Raw genomic sequence first — 21,129 nt, 5'->3', positions numbered from 1 at the left:
AATGAGAAGCCTGCGCACCACAATGAAGAGTAGCCCCCGCTCACCACAACTAGAGAAAAGTCCGCACGCAGCAATGAAGACCCAATGCAGCCATAAATAAATAAATAAATAAATTTATTTTAAAAACCAAAATAAAATAAAATAAAATATTCAAGGAATTCACACAATAGCAAAAACCAAAGAATCTCATTCAAAAAATGGGCAGTAGACATTTTTTTCAAAGAAGACATACAAATGGTCAACAGGTACATGAAAAGGTTCTTAACATCACTAATCATCAGAGAAATGCAAATCAAAACCACTATAAGATATCACCTCACACCTGTCAGAATGGCTATTATACAAAAGATTGGAAATGACAAGTGTTGACAAGGATGTGGACAAAAGGGAACCCTTGTGCACTGTTGGTGGGAATGTAAATTGGTGCAGTCAGTATAGAAAACAGTATGGAGGTTCCTCAAAAAAATTAAAAATAGAACTACCATGTGATCCAGCAATTCCACTTAAGGGTATTTATCCAAAGAAAAGAAAAACAATAACTCAAAAAGATATATGCACCCCCATGTTCACTGCAGCATTATTTACAATTGCCAAGATATGGAAGCAACCTAAGTGTCCACCAATGGATGAATGGATAAAGAAGATGTAGTATATATATACAATGGAATATTATTTGGCATTAAAAAGAATGAAATTTTGCCATTTGCAACAACGTGAAAGGACCTTAAGGGCATTACACTATAGAAAATATGTCAGGAGCAGGTGGGGCAAAAATAGATTTAAAAAAATAATAAGTGAAATAAGTCAGAGAAAGACAAATACTGTATGATCTCACTTATACGTGGAATCTAAAAACAAACAAACAAAAAACCAAGCTCATAGATACAGAGAACAGATTGGTGGTTGCCAGGGGCAGGGGGCAGGGAGTAGACAAAATGGGAGAAGGGGAACAAAATTCCAGTTATAAAATAAGTCATGCGGATGTAACGTACAGCACGGTGACTACAGTTAATAATACTGTACTGTATATTTGAAAGTTGCTAAGAGAGTAGACCTTAAAAGTTCTCATCACGAGAAAAAAAATTCTGTAACTATGTACGGTAACAGATTAGACTTATTTTGATGATCATTTTGCAAAATATACAAGTACTGAATTGTTATGTTGTACACCTGAAACTAATATAACGTTGTATGTCAATTATTAAAAAAAAAAACGGAGTTTGACTTCTGAGTCTAGGTCATAAAAGACATTGCTGCTTCCACCGTACTCCTTCCCCTCTCATTTGCTCTCTCTGATGAGGCCAGCTGCCACATTGTGAGAAGCCCTCTGAAGAGGAGGACCACATGGAAAGGAATTGAAAGACACCTCTGACCAACAGCCAGCAAGAGAATGAATCCTGTCAACAAGCACACGCATGAGCTTGGAAAGAGACCCAGCCCCAGCTGAGCCTTAAAGTACCTGTGACATGGGCTTCCCTGGTGGCGCAGTGGTTAAGAATCCGCCTGCCAATGCAGGGGACACGGGTTCGAGCCCTGGTCTGGGAAGATCCCACATGCCACGGAGCAACTAAGCCCGTGAGCCACAACTACTGAGCCTGCGCATCTGGAGCCTGTGCTCCGCAACAAGAGAGGCCGCGACAGTGAGAGGCCCGCGCACCGCAATGAAGAGTGGCCCCCACTTGCCACAACAAGAGAAAGCCCTCGCACAGAAACGAAGACCCAACACAGCCATAAATAAATAAATAAATAAATAAATTTAAAAAAAAAAAAAAAAAAAGTACCTGTGACACCTTGATTTGCAACCGTGTGACAGATCAAGAGCCAGAGGACCCAGACGAGCCCCACCTGAATTCCTGACCCACAGATACCATGAGATAATATACGGTTCTTGCTTCAAGCCACTAAGTTGTGGGGTAATTCATTACATCATAATAAATAATTTATGTGTTATCTCTGACTCATGAGTCTGATTTGAAAAACTAATTGTGTTATCTCAAGTGCCTCCTCCATTCCAGACCCTGTTCTAAGTGCTCTGGAACCATCAATTAAGTAGACAAACTCCTTTGCCTTTATGGAGCTTGCAGTCTTATGAAGAGAAAAAGAAAAAAACAATAAATAAAATAAGTAAATGCTCTAGTATATTTGAAGGTGATAAGTGCTATGGAAAAAAGATAATATAGAGCAAGCAAGGTAAGGAGGAGTGGTTGGGGCAGTGTAAAGAAAGACAGCCATGTGGATACTTGAGGAAAAAGCATTCCAGCGGAAGAAACATAATATAAAGGCTTTGAGGCAAAAATATGCCTGGCATGCAGGAGAAATAGCAAGACCAGTGTGGAGCAAGGGAACAAGTGGAGAATAACAGGAAATAAGACTGGAGGGGGGTTGAATAGCATAGGCCCAGTAGGTCACTGGCTTTTACTCTGAGTGAAATGGGGAGCCATCAGAGGAGTCCCATGATCTGAGTTGTGTTCTTAAAGGATCACTCTGTCTGCTGTATTGAGAATAGACAGCAGGAGAGCAAGGGGGAAGTGCTAGGAAATAAGAGACCCCTAAGAAATATCAGCCCCCTTATCTACCTCTCTAGCTATAGTGCTCATACTCTACCCCAGCTCAGTGCTTTTTGATGCAAAATAAAGCATTGGTTTTGCCTTTTTGCTTTAAATCCTAGATAACAACAAAGGCAGAAGGCCATGTGAGGAAGCACCAGCCTCTATCTAGGAGGAGCTAAGTAAAGTTAGCATCTTCAGTCAACGAAGGAATCAAAGTAATAAGAATTTTCGATAGCAAAGACTGTTCCTATCTTATACCTAAGATATACACAGTATGTTTCAGTAAATTAATGCTCATGGAAATTGTCTTTTCACTTTTATTATTTCAATTTACAAACCAATTAAAGACACTACTTAAAAAATTCTCATTATCTATTCCATAAAGTACTAGTATTTACCACAAACCATGAACTCTGCACAAGTTATCACATTAGAAATTTTAACTACTTCCCATCTTCATATTTGCTGTTGTTAATCTAAACTGATGCAAGCCAGTGTGCAATGCAAAGGACTGGCCTCTGCTGCCCCCTACTGGAATCACATTTTGCTACCTAAATCTCCCACAAAATCTGAGATCCACAAAATGCAGCCAGGCAAATAAGGCTCAGTTGAAATACTGCTGGAATTTTACCACTACTCTGGAAAACCAAGCAGTTATATATATAAAGTCCCAACTCTTTATATATAAACTCCCAACTGTTTAAATATACAGTTATATATAAGCTCCCGTCTTCCACCCACAGACCCCTACTGCCCAAATAAAAGCATTTTAAAAATTAGGAGTATCTGATATGTAAGGACTTTCCATTCCCAAATCCTTTTTATTTTCAACTGGGCATTTTTATAAGAAATAGAAGAGCTTGGTTTTATGAGTACTAAAAACTACAAGCCCTAAAGACATTCGCTTTTAAGTGGTAGAATGTATCACAGAACACGGCTTTAAAAAACTATATTCATATTCCTTGCCTCATTTGTCTCCTAAACGAGATCATTTTGTTAAAAGGGGTGTGGATATTTAAGAAAACAGAAATTTCTCTCAATTGCTAAAGATCAAAAGAATTTTAAATAGGTGAATAAATTAAAACAGAATAAAGCACTTAAGGCAACAAGTACCTAAACCACCCTTTATTTTTAGCTAAAACAGAGAAAGGAAAAAAACAGATTCCCCAAACCTTAGCTATTTTGCCACAAAGCAGTGAATTCATTTCTCTATATTCATATAGTATAGTTCACTTCCAAAAGCAAACACTATCTGGCAACCTAGTTTTAATTACAGCATATACACAGGATTTTAATTAGTTTCAAACTTTAATTTAGCTTTTATTCAATTCAATTATCCAGTCTGATGGCCCACAAAACTTTCTAATTATCTCTAAGCCCATTAATGGTAACTTTTAACTTTTTGCAGTTTGGTTCTTTTTTTTATTAGACTGACAAAGAAAAAATAAGCATTACATATCCTAAACCTTTCCACTAACTATGCATCTAAATAGTCAATTCAAAATATTTTTAATTGGTTACAAAGAGTCAAACAGGCTTGTACTTTAAAAATTAATGACCATATTAGAAACTACATTATAATAGTTTTTTAAATTGGTATTCTCTCTTCAAACACAATCATTGTGATGTTGTACCTCCTCTTCACCTCCACAGTCATTAAAACCAATTTAATGCTTACCATGGCATGTTCAACTACATAAGATTTTTAACAACTTCTCCAAGAACCAAGCACCCTGAAATATTTCCCCTTCTTGAAACTTTTCCTGATATACTGAGATGTCAAATAATCTTCATATAGGATGAATAATTTTAAAATACTGCTAAATGTATTCTATAAAGGAATCAGTTTAACCTGTCCATGCCCACACCATTGGCACATCTAAAAAGCCTGTCTGGCCTGGTCCAATACACTAATGATAGATGATATCCACCAACCTCACCTATCCAGAGGCCCACAGGACCATGAAATGCAAATGTGTGCACAGATACATGTACAAATTCATACATGCTACACATTTACTGAGGAGAATTAAACAGTGGTGAAATATTAATTCCACCAACCACTACTAATGACTTCTCTAAATATGTCACTATGAAAGATAATCCAAACATGTACCCAACACAAAGACCTCTGATGCACCATGCACCTTCTTACAAAATGGAAAACAAAGCTGCTGTTCTACCTATGTTCCATTTACTTAGATCCCACTAGAAACCAAAAGGTTACCAGTCTAAAGACAAGTCTGTCTGAATGTACAATGAAATCATACACAGAGCCTAGTTCTAACTCTATTACTTGCTCAAATTATATAATTAATTACAATAAAAAAGACTTACTTTTGAATCCTCTAGTACAATCCTACTGTTAAATAGTTTTATCTTTCACTATTGTACTATTCTCTCCTTTCCTTCTTCATGCTGGTCAAAAGAAATGCATTTAATTTAAATGAGTACATTTTGATCATAGCCCATGTTTAACAGCCCACGGGGTAAATCTGAATCAATCGAAAAATGTTTAAACATTAAAACAGTTTATGAAAATTAGAAAATTATAGGAAGAAGGAGCTCTATATCTTGTTAGGCTGTAGAACAGGAAAAACCTCCACTTCAACTGAAACAACAACAAAATTGACCAAATACAAACAAAAAAACTTTTTTCCTTTAAAGCCATCCAAGAACAGTAGATACAAAGAAATTTAAGAGACTCAACTCCAAAGGGACTTCCTAGATAAGCAAAGGATAGAGGACACATTCAAACTTGAGGCCACTAGCTGAAATGGGTGCAGGGCAGGTAGAAAAGCAAGCCAGCTGGCGAACGACAGACTTTGCTTAGATGAGGATTTCTTTTTTTTTTTTTAAGATTTATTAATTATTTATTTATTTTATTTATTTTTGGTTGCATCAGGTCTTTTAGTTGCGACATGTGGAATCTTCGTTGAGGCATCTTTCGTTGTGGCACACGGGCTCTTCGTGGCAGTCAACAGACTCTTTGTCACGGTGCGTGGGCTTCTCTCTAGTTGCAGTGTGTGGGTTTTTTCTCTTCTCTAGTTGTGGCGCACAGGTTCCAGGGCGCGTGGGCTCTGTAGTGTGCAGCACGCAGGCTCTCTAGTCGAGGCACGTGAGCTCAGCAGTTGTGGCACGCGGGCTTAGTTGCCCCACGGCATGTGGGATCTTACTTCCCCGACCAGGGATCGAACCCGTGCCCCCTGCATTGCAAGGCGAATTCTTTACCACTGGACCACCAGGTAAGTCCCTAGATGAGGATTTAAATCTTGGTTCTTAAAGATCCTGCCATCCCTGGGAACTCATTAAATAGAAGTTGGTGGCTTAATAATCAGAAGTAACTTGGTCCAGTTAAACCAACAGTTGGTGTCTCTTCCATCATTAAGCATTAATGTCTCACTGACATCCATATTATAAATACTCATGCAGTTTTGATGAGAAAGAAAATGTAAAACCAAAGAGATAGTCCATCATAACCAATCACAACCTTATTGTGATTATTATTTAGGTTGTTTACAATTTTCTTTTTTAAACGAAATGTACCCACGTTTGAAGAACCTCATACTTGAATCCATGTGAGGTAAAAAGGCCTGTTAATAAGCTCACACCTCAAAAACCTACAGAAATCTATGAAAGAAAACTTTCCTTTAGTTAGTAGGGGGGTTTATGTGACTCAGAAAGATTATAACCTCTCAGGAGACAAAAATGTCTATTTCTCTTTGCATGTATAAACCTAAGAGAGTTGCCATGTGTTCTCATGACTGCAACAAAATTAGAGATAGGAGTAAATAATCAATCATATTCTACTGAAATTATGCATTTTATTGTCTGTATTCCCTCTATGTTTCAAGATGAACGAGGTCAGGAATCATGTCTGTTTTGCTCGTTTTATCTCCTACTATGTACAATGCCTGGCACTTAATATGTATTTGTTAAATCCATATAGAACAAATGAATGAGTGAATCCAGATTACTTTCAGCTCTAACGTCTTTATGATTTTCTATTTTATGGTTTTATTATATGAATCTATGGTTCCTTGGTGCAACAATTTTAAGCAAAATGTATTTTAAACATATACCAGTAGTATTCAATAGAACTTTTCACAATGATGGAAATGTTCTATATCTGCTCTGTTCAAGATGTGGTATTAGCAGTTTAAATGTGACTAGTGTGACTGAGAAACTGTATTTTTATTTTAATTTAATTTTACTTAATTGAAATTTAAATAGCCACATGTTGCAAGCGGCTGCAGTACTGCATGGCACACAAACCATTCCTTAACTTTAGGGAACAATGTTTTACAACTGACTAGGGGTTCAGTGTTTGGAGATGCTTATGGAAAGGATCATATTTTACGATATGGACACATAGAACTCCTGTATTTTCTAGTAGTCCCTCTCTCAAAAATAAATTATCAAGAGTAGATGGGGGGGCTTCCCTGGTGGCGCAGTGGTTGAGAGTCTGCCTGCCAATGCAGGGGACACGGGTTCGAGCCCTGGTCTGGGAAGATCCCACATGCCGCAGAGCAGCTGGGCCCGTGAGCCACAGCTACTGAGCCTGCGCGTCTGGAGCCTGTGCTCCGCAACAAGAGAGGCCGCGATAGTGAGAGGCCCGCGCACCGCGATGAAGAGTGGCCCCCGCTTGCCGCAACTGGACAAAGCCCTCGCACAGAAACGAAGACCCAACACAGCCAAAAATAAATAAATAAATAAATAAATAATTAAAAAAAAAAAATAACACAACGAAAATTTAAAAAAAAAAAAAAAAAAAAAAGAGTAGATGGGATTTGAGTCTGAGTTAAAATACAGAAAGATAGGGCTTCCCCTGGTGGTGCAGTGGTTGAGAGTCTGCCTGCCAATGCAGGGGACACGGGTTCGAGCCCTGGTCTGGGAAGATCCCACATGCCGCGGAGCAACTAGGCCCGTGAGCCACAACTACTGAGCCTGCGCATCTGGAGCCTGTGCCCCACAAGAGAGGCCGCGATAGTGAGAGGCCCACGCACCGCGATGAAGAGTGGCCCGCACTTGCCGCAACTAGAGAAGGCCCTCGCAAAGAAACGAAGACCCAACACAGCCAAAAATTAATTAATTAATTAATTAATTTTTTAAAAAAATACAGAAAGATATATTATATAGCACATAGTTAACAGAGGAAGAAACATCTTGTATCAAGTTGCCTCCCAAGAACTTGTATCTGCCAATCAGAACTGAACCCAACTGTTTCTCCTCTGTGAAGTTTTCTTCTCTACTTCCGCTGGAGCTCCATAAAACTTCTGTCAATACCTCTAATACTGTATATGCCTCTACTATAGACTGTTTTCAAGGTACTAAAACGTCCTTAATGGAATGGACACTATATCTTATTTTCATGCAGAAGCTCACACCAGGCCTAATCCAGTACCTCACACGTGGTTGGCCTTTCATGAATGGTTACTTAGTGAAAAAGAATGAAATCCGGGGTCAAAAGATCTGAATTCTAGTTCTGTTTCTGCCATATACTTAGTGATTTTGGGTCTAACACTTAATTGGTTATTTCCAATTCTTAACCATTACAAATGTCAGTAAGATGAACACCTTTATAGAAACTTTATTAAGATCAATTTCTGGACGTGGAATTACTGAAGCAAAAGGAAGAACTCTAAGGCTTTTGATAAGTACTACCAAATATTACCCAGAAAGATGCTAACATTTATAATTCTACCTGCAGCACACATCTCCCAACTTCACTGCAACCTCAACAGCAATGACGTAGCACGTTATCCTTTTCATTCATTCATATACCTTTCTATGCCCTTCCCTCCCAAATGACTTTGCTATATTCTTTTCCAAACAGCTCCCCCACATTCATGAGCAAACACAGGGTACTTTTACTGGGGGTGGGGGGTGGTGAAACGGGAGTATCTGGGAGTGGCCTCCAGCAATGCCTCTAATTCCCACACTAGAAAAAAAGAAAAGAGAAATCTGTGACTCAAAACCACCTTGTCTCTTATTAGAACCTATACCAGAGAAGGTAAAGCACAGATCTAGACTACAGGAGTCAGACTGCCTTGGTTCAAATCCTGGCTCTATGGATTTTCAAACAAAATGTTTAACTGCTCAAAACACTCAAGTTTTGTCATCTGAAAACAGAGACTGAATAAACAGTCTTATACCTCATCAAAGAGATGATGTTCAGTGAGCAGTTCTAATGAAAAGCTTAGTAAGGGAAGAAAGTTAGAACAAAAACACTAAAAGAAGATTTTCATGGATTTTTCTCAGCCCTCATCATCAAGTCTCGGCCATAATCACTTAGCAAGAGCTGTCCACTTGCTAGCAACCAACATCACAAAAATGTCAAACCATCAGTCACTTACCTGAATTCCTCCATTCTTTGTTTGTACACAATTCAGAAAGCATGCTTTTTTGCTTAGATAAAACCAAAAGGGGCTTCCCTGATGGCGCAGTGGTTAAGAATCCGCCTGCCAATGCAGGGGACACGGGTTCGAGCCCTGGTCCGGGAAGATCCCACATGCCGCGGAGCAACTAAGCCCGTGCGCCACAACTAGTAAGGCTGCAAGCCACAACTACTGAGCCCCTGTGCTGCAACTACTGAAGCCCACGCGCCTAGAGACCCTGCTCCGCAACAAGAGAAGCCACCGCAGTGAGAAGCCAGTGCACCGCAAAGAAGAGTAACCCCCGCTCGCCGCAACTAGAGAAAAGCCCGCGCGCAGCAACGAAGGCCCAATACAGACAAAAATAAATTAATAAATAAATTAAATAAATTAAAAAAAAAAACAAAAAAAAAAAACCAAAAGCAAAGAAATAGGCCGGCACACCTACCTGGCAGTTCTACCTGCTCTGTGAATATATGTGTTGGCATCCTCTGGACAATCAAACTGAAGAACCCAATTCACAGCTGGGAAATCTGTACAGAAGGAATATCAAGTTGAAAAACGAGTTACAAGATCTTCCTGCTGCACTATTTTTATTTTATAATATTGCTTGCCAGGGCTTCCCATCACATCAAACTGATAGATATCATCTGTGGACACTATTAAAAATAAAATTAATTGCATGAACCGAGAGATAATAAACACTTCTCTTCTTTGACAAACTGAACTAAAATTAATGACAGTGTTTGAATGTGAAGATCATTTTGTATCTGACAGAGGAGACAGACTGCTTTGTGTCACACAAATAATGAAATATCCTGATAGTTAATAACCTAAAAGAACCACTTCTCATGAGCTCCCAGTGAACTATGAAACTGGTTTATAAATTTTAATGAAAATTTACTTTTCCTGCTATTTCCATCTCCATTCAAATTAATGATGTCTTTTTAAACCCCTCTCCCCATTTCCTAGCAATAATTACTTCCTATTTATTTCTGGCTGCAAAAGTTTCCATTCATTCCCAGAGATCCTGGTCTCAACAACTTAAGAAAACTACCTTTAGTCATTTACGGATTTTGCCATAAGGATTTCAGATCAATGTCTATCACAGAGAAAAAAGCTAAGGGAGGGAGGGAGGAAGGAAGGAAAAAGAAAAAGAGAAAGAAAAAGAAAAAGAGAAAGATTTGGGAAGATAATGATACCTATGGATACCTATGAGCATAAAAACTACGACCAAGTTATACAAGCTATTCAAAAGGGCTGAATCTATTTAAATGGGCATAACCCAAGAAAAACAGAAAAAAGATATTTAGAACAATTCTCTCCCTTGGGACTTGAAGTAACCAGGTAACTCAGAAGGCAAGGATATATTTCAGGGTTGTAAAAAGGAAGATAGGTTGAAAGTAGCCCTCAGATCCTCAGGTCCCCTCCTGGATCCTACACGCTGGGTCTCCTGAAGAAAAGCGAGAGTCTTATTCTCGAGAAAGGCTTCAAGCCAAGACACCAGAGAGAGTGGAAAAAAGAGGCACCAGAGCCAGAGTGAAAACAGGGGTACTGAGTGTAAGTCTGAATCCTGGGAGCCCTCTATGTCCACTTCCTTGCTAGGCTTCTAGAGAGCCAGCAGCAAGCTTAATCCTTCTTCTGCTCAAGAGGTTGAAGTATTCTTATCTGGAGAGACTGAACGTTCAAAAAGAATACACTTTGACATCTTGGTCTTCCACAAGATGACCAACTCCGTCTAAATCCCCTGGCAATGAAGGCTGTTAGTCAACAAGCCTCATCCACATACAAATCACTTCAAATAAGCTTTTTGATGCCGCACTGTTAAATATAATAAAAGACAGTCAATTGCAGACAATCGGGAAAAGTCTCAAAAATGAAGAGACAGATAAAAGAGTAAAAATGAAACTCAACAGAAACAGAAACAATGTGAAGAGAACTTTAACCTAATATCTTCAGAGAGCTAAAACACTGCATCCATCAAATAAGAGTAAGAGGCTATAAAAAAGGAACTCTTGGTACTTCATTAAAATTTTAATCAGAAAAGTTGAAATATAAAATCAAGAAATCCCCCAGAAATAACAAGAAAAAGACAATGAAATGGCAACAGAAGAAACAGGAAAACTAGAGGATTGATCAAAGAGGTCAAATACTCTTCCAGAAAGAGAAAATAAGGGGGGAATGGGAAAATGTTATAAAAAAGGTATGAGAAAGGCAACAAGCTAAGTACACAAATTCCCCATTAGTAAGCAGTAATTACATACTCAAAACAAATACTGAATATTTATTTAACCAAATCACCAAAGAGGAAATTCAGAAGTATATTTCCTGCAACTGAAAGACGTGAGTCCCTATTGTGTGCTGCTCAATACGGAAGGTATTTAAGTTTAAAATTTAATAGTATTAATAACTCAGTCTTTCCTCATTGCACTGGACACATTTTAAGTGGTCAATTGTCACGTGTAGCTAGTAGCTATAGTATTAGACAGTGCAGACATAGAACATTTCAGTGATCAAAGAAAATTCTATTGAACACTGCTGGTCTAGATTGAAAAAATATACTGAATGCCTATACAACAAATGGGACCTCACACTAAGGCACATTATCATAAAATTTCAGGACTCCATAGATAAACAGAAAATACTAAGAACAGCCAGAAAAAGAAAAGGGGGCTACAAAAAAACAGAATCAGAAAGGCAAAGGTCTTTTCAACATAATACTGACTACTGTTAAGACAATGGAGCACTATCTGCAAAGTTCTAAGAGAAAATTATTTCAACCTAGATTTCTATTCTCAATACAACTATCATTCAAGAATAGGACATTATCAGATATGTAACAATTCAAAAAATGTACCTCCCATGCACTCTTACTTAGGAAGCTATTAAAGAATGAGCTTTAGTTTAAAAAACAATAATAATAATAAATCAAGAAAGAGAAAGGGGACTTCCCTGGTGGCGCAGTGGTTAAGAATCCGCCTGCCAATGCAGGGGACAAGGGTTCAATCCCTGGTCTGAGAAGATCCCACATGCTGCGGAGCAACTAAGCCCGTGCGCCGCAACTACTGAGCCTGCGCTCTAGAGCCCGCGAGCCACAGCTACTGAAGCCGCGCCTAGAGCCTGTGCTCCGCAACAAGAGATGCCACCACAGTGAGAAGCCCGTGCACTGCAACGAAGAGTAGCCCCCATTCGCCACAACTAGAGAAAGCCCACGTGCAGCAATGAAGACCCAAATGAAAAGTCTCATGATGACAAACGTGCATCAGGCTTATGGAGCAACCAGTCCAGATTAGAGCTGAAGACTTTTAAAAGGCTGCAACAAGGAGATCCCACGGGAAAAAGAAACAGACTGTGTTTGAACTGTTAGGAAACTAGGCATGTGACATCTGCTGGAACATTTGAGGAAAGTTAGAACAGGAAACACAAAACTAATTTTAACTCAATCATTAACTTGATATAAGAAATGTACTTAGAAATATGAAGCTAAATACCAAGAGAAATAATGGCTTCTGGAGAGTGAGGAGGGGTAGAGTAGGGCTTGCTATATGTCTCATAATTCATTTTTACCCATATCGCATATTATTCACTAAGAAATAAAACTGAGGAAAATTAAGAATAAAGTTTTTAAAAGATACTGGTGTACTCTAAAGAAATTCCTGGACATACTATGAGATATGCTACATAAATACACTGGAACTTTATACACTGACATGGAAAGCCTTGGAAAGCAAGTCATAGACTGGTATGTATAATATTATTTTATACACTTCATAAACACATAATACTATATATTGCTCATGAATACATTCATATAAGCTTTTTAAAATAAACTAGAAGAGAGATTCTTGACACTTTTTGTGCCATAGTTAAAACCTATGAACCCCTTTTCAGAATATTTTTAAACGCATAAAGTAAAACATATAGGATTATAAGAGAAAACAATTATAATGAAATAAACATTTTTATTGAATTTTTTATATAGCAATATATATGCTTATTTACTAACATATTAAATAACACAACCTAGCTGTATATCTAATAACTACCATAATATCAAAATAGTACTAAGTGTAAACATTCCAAGATATCTACAGAAAATGTAATGTAAAATGAAAATATCTATGATTTTCAATTGATGACAAAGTTACAGGTACTACCACAACAGTTCGCTGCTTACATTTATAATTGAAGGAAATGCTAAATCTCAATTAAAGGTTAGTGAATATATGTAATTTTTTCCCCATCTAAGTTCACAGACACCCTGAATTCTATCACAGACAAGAAGTGAAGAGCCTTCAATTAAAAGGTTACCTACCAACTATATGACAGTAAATATGTCTAGGGAAAGGAGGACAGGGAAAATAGTGAGACTGGGAAAGGGTACAAAAAGGATTTCAACTACATCTACTAAATATTTGGTTTCTTTAACAAACTGCAAGGAAAATATGACAAAATAGTAATACCTGTTCATTGTGATATATCAATATACAGAATACATGTTATATATGCAATATAATTAATTGCTTATTTTGACCTAAACTATTTTAGGTTCAAAAATCGGGAGGGGAAGGGTGGAATCAGAGTGTAATATAAGTATATACAAACATAACTAAAATGTTTCAAAACGGTACATTCAAAACAGTGATGAGGGGCAGGGGGTGGGGGAGGGTAGTTGGAATGAATTATTGTGGACCTGAGAAAATAGCCTAGAGAGCTTTAAAAATATGCATACTTGACTACTGCTGCCAGTCACATGGGAATGAACTTTATGATGACTGAGATATGCTTTAAAATACTCCCAGAGGGACGGAAGTCGGGAGCTAAGTGGGTGGTCATGAGAAAGATAACTGCTCAAACTGGGTAATATGTATATGACGGTACTTTAGACTCAATCTCTGTGTATGTTTAAAATTTACCATAATAATTAATGCAATAAAATTAGGTGTTTGAAGAATTCAAATTACCACTTATTTATCCTTATCTTTTGTTCTTGCCTCTAAACTAGTTATCCTCTGTAATTACTTCCATACCCCATCCCACCCCCACAAAGCCATCAGTTGTATGATACTATAATGGCTTTTTGAAAGTTTAAACACATTAAATGTAATGATTTTAAAATAAAAATTAGAATGGTTGGAGAAAAGATGGACTTCACTGATTTTTCTTGTTAAGTAAGTTATAGTATTTGTCAAAGTTTCCAATTTTCAAAGAAACAATTTTTTTTCACATCTTTAAATTTTTAATTCTCCTTTGATCCTGTAGGCTCCTCGGATTCTATGATGTAATTACTATCATGAAACAATAAGAGCACAAAAGATGAAGACATCATAAAAATTTTCACTGACATATCCTTAGTGTTAGTCATCCCAGTTATCAATTTACTTAATTTTCTTTTATAAAATAAGAAAGCCCAATTATTTGAGTCAAACTATTTGAATTACCGGAATACACCCATTTATAAGCCCATGATCACAGAATATTTTCTCAAAAGAAGTTTTCTTACCCAGCCCCCTGGCTGCAAGATCAGTAGCAAAGAGTACTGCAGCTTTCTTGCGAACAAATTCATTATAGACTTCCATTCTTCTCATCTGCTGCTGTCGACCATGCAGGGCGAGGATAGAAATGCCAGGACGTAGCCGGCAGAATACTCGGTACAGATACTGAACCTAGGGATTTACAGAAAAATGATTTTGGTAGTACTTCTGGGTAGCAGCAGGAAGTAAGCTTGCAAGATGAACAGAAAAATGCATTACAGAGCACAGGTTCATCAATTAAAGTACAGAGCACAGAAAGGGAAATGTAGTCTAGAGCTGTGGTCTTCAAACAAAGCTGTGGTCTTTGAACATTTTTGCTCACATTATTTCCTAAAAGAATTTTGAAAAACATATGCCCTCCTTACATTTTTAAGTTAGTATCTGACATTTTTCCAAATTTAAGTGGTTGCAAAGAATGTAATTTCTGGTATATTTAAATATATTTTAAAATAAAGACTTACCTCTTATAAATGTATCCAATTGATTCTAAATAGCACAGCAATATGATATCCACCACCAGTTATTTAAAAATATATAAAAATAATGGGGAAGGCTACGCATGTGTGGGGCAGGACCCCTCAATTTTGCTGCGAACCTAAGACTGCTCTAAAACAAAGTCTTTAAAAAAGGAAGATTACTAACAAAATGTGACGAACCTCTTCCTTAACAGAAAAATTTTACATCATTTCTTTTCTTCCTTGAATTCATATTTCTATTTCCTGACCTCACAGAATTTTATCTTGTTTTATGCTCGAAAGTCTATTGATCACTTTATCACAATTTGTGATTTTCTACAACAAAACTATGTATATGTAAGTTTTAATTTTAATTTCCTGTAGCCGTAAAGCTGCATTACAAGTTCTCAGACTCAGCTACTATTACAATTATTAGTACAGAACTGGCCAAAACAAAAAAATGTTAAAATTTGATTTAAAAAACTGTTAAACATAAAAAATAAAATTCTATTATAAATATCTCTCTTAATATATGAGAGTAGATAGAGCTGTTGCTTTAGTTTTATTTTTCTTTAGTTTACGTACTTATAAATGAATACCACTGGTTGCTAGACTGAGGCAGAGTACAGCATCATTTTATTCCTATTTCTCTAACACAGGTGTTAAGAAAATCTCTTCATGAAAATATAGAAAATGGACTGGAAGGGACCTTAACTTTTTGAACTCCTATAAAATATGTCAAAAACATGATGATAGATTACAAATAATTTTATCTATCAGCTAATAACTCCATTAAGTCTTCCTTCGGATTTTGTTGAAAGTAAAGAATGGGAAACCACCTAAATTGCAAAATGACTTGTTACTCCAAAATTAAAGTTACTCACTTTCTCAAACAATATTCTAGTGTTAGGAAGGTTCTCTGATCCTGAGACAATGCACCAGTAAGACTAGGGATAGAGGGACTCCTGCTTTTCCTTTGTAAAGTTTTTAAAAGGGCTACCATGAAAGCGGAGATGAGAAAGGAGAGCCCACAGACCAGACCACAGATGTACTCTCAGGCAACCCAATCTCAGAAAAGCATATATGGAAATTGAAGAACTATTAAAATGGAAGATCAACCAAGAGGCTAAGAGAAAGTTAAGCATGGTTTAAACTGCACTGTAGCATGATGGGTGGTGAGAAGTGGTAAAACTAATGAGAACTGTCAACAGATTGAATATGAATTGAAGACAAGCAAGAATTAAGGATTCGGTCATTTAATGAGATGAGGAAGAGTTAGAGGGAGCAGAACTTAGGGATAGGAAATCTTAAAACTGCTTTTCCTATGTTAAATTTAAGATGCCCTCTAGACACCCAACTGGAAATATATAGTAGTCAAGTGGATAAACAAGTCTGGGGCTCAGAAAAGAAGTCAGGGCTTAGGATGTAGATTTGGCAGTTGTTAGAATACAGATGGCATTTAAAGCCATGGAACTAAAGAGGTATAGAAAGAGTATAGCTCGAGAAAGGGCAGAGTATACTTGGCCCACTGTGAAGAGGAAAGGCAGAGTATTACGGAGTAAAAACTTTAAACATTAACTCTTAAAATTATTTCCTGGTACACAGATACGAAAAACATCCTTTCTTTAGAAGATATAAAATTCTAAAAATCTAAAAGAAGTACTAAAAAATCTGAAGTCATTCTTTACATGGAAAAATAATGAGGTTCTGTGCTTTCCCCAAAAAACAGACCACTACTTATCTTCCCCATAAGCTGGAGGAAAACTCACTGCATATTTATCATGCGAAGCTATTGCAAAAGCTATAAATCTAGAATCAACCTACTATATACCAACAACTATATGTCATCAGGAAATCTGAAATATAGTAGAAGAAAAGCGACACACAAAATCAACCACAGTTTCTTCTCTTTAAGGGAAAAGACCAAGTTTTCTTATACATCACTAAATCCCTTACTTATAAGCATATGACTAGTGTTTAAGAAATGCTGATCAACTAAATAAAGATATAAACAAAACACTACAGAATGATAGAGGAAGGTGCAGTTCATTGTCACAAGGGGGTTGGGGAGTGTCAGAAAAGGACTTTCAGGTATAACATTTGAGCTTAGTCTTAAAGGATATGAAATATTCCTCCAGAATTAGGATGGAGGGATGCAGGGAGACCAGCATGAACAAAGATATGGAGGCATGGAAATAAATGGCATATTCAGTTCGGTATTCACGGAGGGTAAGGTAGACATGAGGTTATAAAGACCTCTAGTTAGTCTAGCCATTCAATTGTTGGTTCTACCAATATGTATTGAGGACTACTATGTTCTCAGTATTGTGCTAGGTGCTAACAATACTGAAGTAAAAACGGACAGCTTCTGCCCTTCCCAACTGAGCTTACAGTCTCATCCATGGGTTCCTTTAAAAATGAAGAGGCAAGATTTTCATTATCTACAAATCCCTCCACATTTAGCACTGTATCTATTAAAATAGACAAATAGCATTTTCTAACAGAAATTTGATATTTTAAAAGGGACAATTCAACACGAATAACTTAAGAAAAATAAACACTAGGTACCTCTTTACAACTGGAGAAAAATATAATACTTTTCTTCTTCAGGTGGCTTCTCAAAAAGGAATACAGCACACTTATTTTTTGCGGCAGCTCACAGACTATGTAGTTCTGTTCCAAAGTGGCAGGGGTGCTTATGGAAATAAGAGGGAAAATGTTAAAAATATGCCGTGTTGGTAACTTTGAAATCCAGACCAAAAAACAAAACAAATGTTAACAGTGGCATGCCTCTCAAGCAAATTTTTCAGACACACACATACACACACACACACATACATACATACCCCCCAAAACAACCTCTCTACTGTCCCTTAGGAAATGAATATAGCACATGACCAAAATACATACAAAATCCCTTATAGATTATATATCAAAAATATACAGGCAAACAGGGGTCACCTCTGCAAGGGTAGGGTCAAGGATCAACTTAAGGCCATGAGGGAACTTGCTGGGCACATGGTACTGTTCTACTTCTTAGCAGGGCCTTGGGTTACAGAGACATACACATTTATCAAAACTCAGTAAATGTACTCTTAATTTGTTCGTTTGTTCGCACTGTATGTAAATCTTACATCAAAAAAGAAAATCTCTATACAAATACTGAACTCTAGTTAGTAACATGTGTACTGAAATATCTAGGGGAAGTGTACAGATGTCTGCAAATTACTTTGAAATGCATCAAAAATAAGATGGGTTGATATACAGAGGGATGGGTATAGGGTTTTCACTGCAAAATTCTTTCAATTGTGCTGCGTGTTTGAAATTTCTCATAATAAAAATGTTGGAGAGAAACATACATGCATTTACTCTTTGAACTAATAAACCTACTTTAAGGATTCTGTTCCAAAAAATAATCTGGTAAAAACACAAAAAGATACAGTATTATTTACAAAGAAAAAAAAAAAAGATGGAAATCAACCCATATGTAGTAGAAAACTTGTGTAATGAACTATTGTACACAATAATGTATCATGCAACTGCAAAAAAAGGAATGAGGAATATATATAGTGCTATGGTGTGATCTCTAGGGCATACTGTTAAGTGAAAGAGGCAAAGAAGAATAGTACATAAAATTTGGTACCATTTATCAGAGTGAAGGTATATATACATTCATGCACACACAGGCAACCCTGTGGGTGTGTCTGTTTGTATAAAGAGGAGAAAAAAGAGCAACATATAGCAATATAAAGGAAACACACTGGTGCACTTCTTCTACGTATACTCTGATATACAACTCAGAAAGATTCAATCCTGATTTTTCTGGTCCTTTGTAATTTGAGAGTAAATATTCTTTTATGCCTTAAAATATTCTCGACCATAATCTCTCAGGATATATTAACCAAACTGTTAAGTTGCTAAAGGGGAAAATTCAATAACGATATTAAACAAAATTCACAATAGCATCTGCTTTTTATAGTGCTTCTGGTGAATTTGAAATTACAGAGTACTGCAGTCATTATCATATAACCTGCAGTTTTGTAAATTATGTTGCTAAATACCTGTCTTCCAATATGTTTTCTGATAGTCACATTTTTTTCATAAATGATGGAACTGCTTTCAAGAATCATTTATGAAATAAACAGTTTTTGCATTAATTTTTTTCTAACTAACTCCATGATCTACAGATAATGACCAACTATTATCTACAGAAATTGGGAACAGAGATAATATATAAAATTAATTTACATTTTAGAGACCATCTAATGATTGAAAAATTAGTGTCAGGTAAAGATAAAAACAGGCAGAAAGGAAACAGCAAAGAGAACAAAGAATAAAATCAGAAGACCTAGACAGTCTTTAGATTATCAAATTAATTGTACCAAGAATTTCAATAGCTATCTCGACACAAATTTACAAACAAAAACCAGTGTCTACTCAATGGTAAGCCAAGGAGGAAACTGTACCTCAAATATCTCTTGCTATCCCATTCCTAAGGAGTTCTTAATAACCAAAGCTACCAGAACTCAGATTCTCCAAAGTTTATCCACTAGGATCACCTGGAAGCATAGAATCTAGCCTCTTCTCAGGCTTTTTTTAATCCTAGACATCTATTGGTTGAACAAGGTCAAGGTGGGCCTCAATGCCCATATCCCCTGTATTTAAAGACTTCCCAAGAAGATAACCCAATGCGTTTTCCCAATATATTTCTTTTTAGACTAACATTTCACAGCAAGAAATGAAAGTTAAGATAGAGATAATGGTAGAGGTGAGTCCATATTGAGATCTTCAATACAGATTCAATTTAAATTCACTGGAAAACATTTCTGGAAGTCAGGTATGTCCACAGTCTGCACGTATGTACGTATGATTCATACCAAACATACATACACTTCCAGCAGTCATAATATCAAAATACACTTTAAAATATATTCCCCCCAACCCATTTACACCTCTCTCTCACACACACACACACACACACACACACACACACACACACCTTTTACTGTCACACAGACACACATACCTTACTTTCCAGTTTTAGTGAGACCAACACAAAACATTGCTGGAATGTTTTAAACAGAAAGGTATTTTGCTAAATATTAATGCAGTTGATAAAATGTGTTCCACAGCACATTAGTCCTACATAATACAGCTAAAAAGAATGATTCTGTACCAAAATAATTTCGGTAAATGCAGGAAGCTTTATTCATCTCCCACTGCTTTGAAGAATCACAATGTCCAAGAAAATATTAAAGGTTCTGAGAAGTCTTGAAGAACACTGCTTTACCTTAACTCAACATTTGCTATTTATCTATCTAGGTATGCATTTCCCCACCTCACCCCTATTTTATGGGAGAATTTGTTCCCCACACCACATTTTGGAAAATATTGCATTAGAGTAGTCACACATTTAAAGGTGCATAGAGAATTTAAATAATTTTTACCAGTATACTTACTATGCTTTGCATAGTTAATCAACAATATAAAATAACGCTTTATTTCCTAGAAAAGTAGTATTAATTTGAAATGGCAAATTCTTAATCTAAAAACAGAGAACATTGATTGTGATTGAATCAAATATGGTTTCAAATAGTACATACCTGTATTTTGCTTTTTCATGAACCCAAACATACTCAGGGTTTTTCAAACTCAAGCGTGCAAGGTCCTTTACAGATTTGGTTTGTGTAGCTGAGAAAAGCAAAGTCTGACGTTTCTTGGGAAGGTTTTCAATAATAGCATTCATGGTATCAGCAAAGCCCATATCCAAGATTCTATCTGCTTCATCAAGAACTAAAAAGAGAGAATGCAAGTTGAACAACAATATTTAAGATACACGTTAGGCTAAATGCAATATGGTATTCTGCACTGGATTCTAGAACACAAAAAGGAAATTCGTAGAAAAACTGGTGAAATCGAAAAAAAGTCTGTATATTAAATAAATATGCCAATGTTAATCACTTAGTTTTGGCAAAGATACGAAAGTTATGTAAGATTATACACTGGGGGAAACTGAGGGACGGAAGGGTATAGAGGAACGTCTGTACTATCACTGCAACTTTTCTATAAATCTAGAATTATTCCGAAGTTGATTTAAAAAAATACACATTAGGTAACATCATAAGTAGAAGTACCTTAAAAGATAACTCTTAGCAGTGTCAAATACTGAGGTGTCTAATTTCCTATAGAAAAGAGGGCTTATCTCTTTCTGACTATT

At 36.6% G+C, this 21,129-nt stretch overlaps 1 protein-coding gene across 2 annotated transcripts in view; it reads right to left on the bottom strand.

Annotated features, from left to right (window-relative positions):
- Positions 1–21,129, bottom strand: part of DDX10 (DEAD-box helicase 10) — a 245,847-nt gene that overhangs the window by 210,343 nt on the left and 14,375 nt on the right. For both annotated transcript variants that reach the window (XM_036861635.1, XM_036861636.1), the window contains exons 6-9: positions 20,516–20,705; positions 17,481–17,607; positions 14,427–14,589; positions 9,372–9,456 (exon numbers count right to left, since the gene is read on the bottom strand). In XM_036861635.1, the coding sequence (XP_036717530.1) occupies positions 9,372–9,456; positions 14,427–14,589; positions 17,481–17,607; positions 20,516–20,705 (565 nt within the window). The remainder of the gene's footprint in view (positions 1–9,371; positions 9,457–14,426; positions 14,590–17,480; positions 17,608–20,515; positions 20,706–21,129) is intronic.

Source organism: Balaenoptera musculus, chromosome 8 (genome assembly GCF_009873245.2).
Source record: "Balaenoptera musculus isolate JJ_BM4_2016_0621 chromosome 8, mBalMus1.pri.v3, whole genome shotgun sequence".
Classification (NCBI taxonomy): Eukaryota; Metazoa; Chordata; class Mammalia; order Artiodactyla; family Balaenopteridae; genus Balaenoptera; species Balaenoptera musculus.
This window is presented reverse-complemented; position numbering and strand designations above follow the sequence as displayed.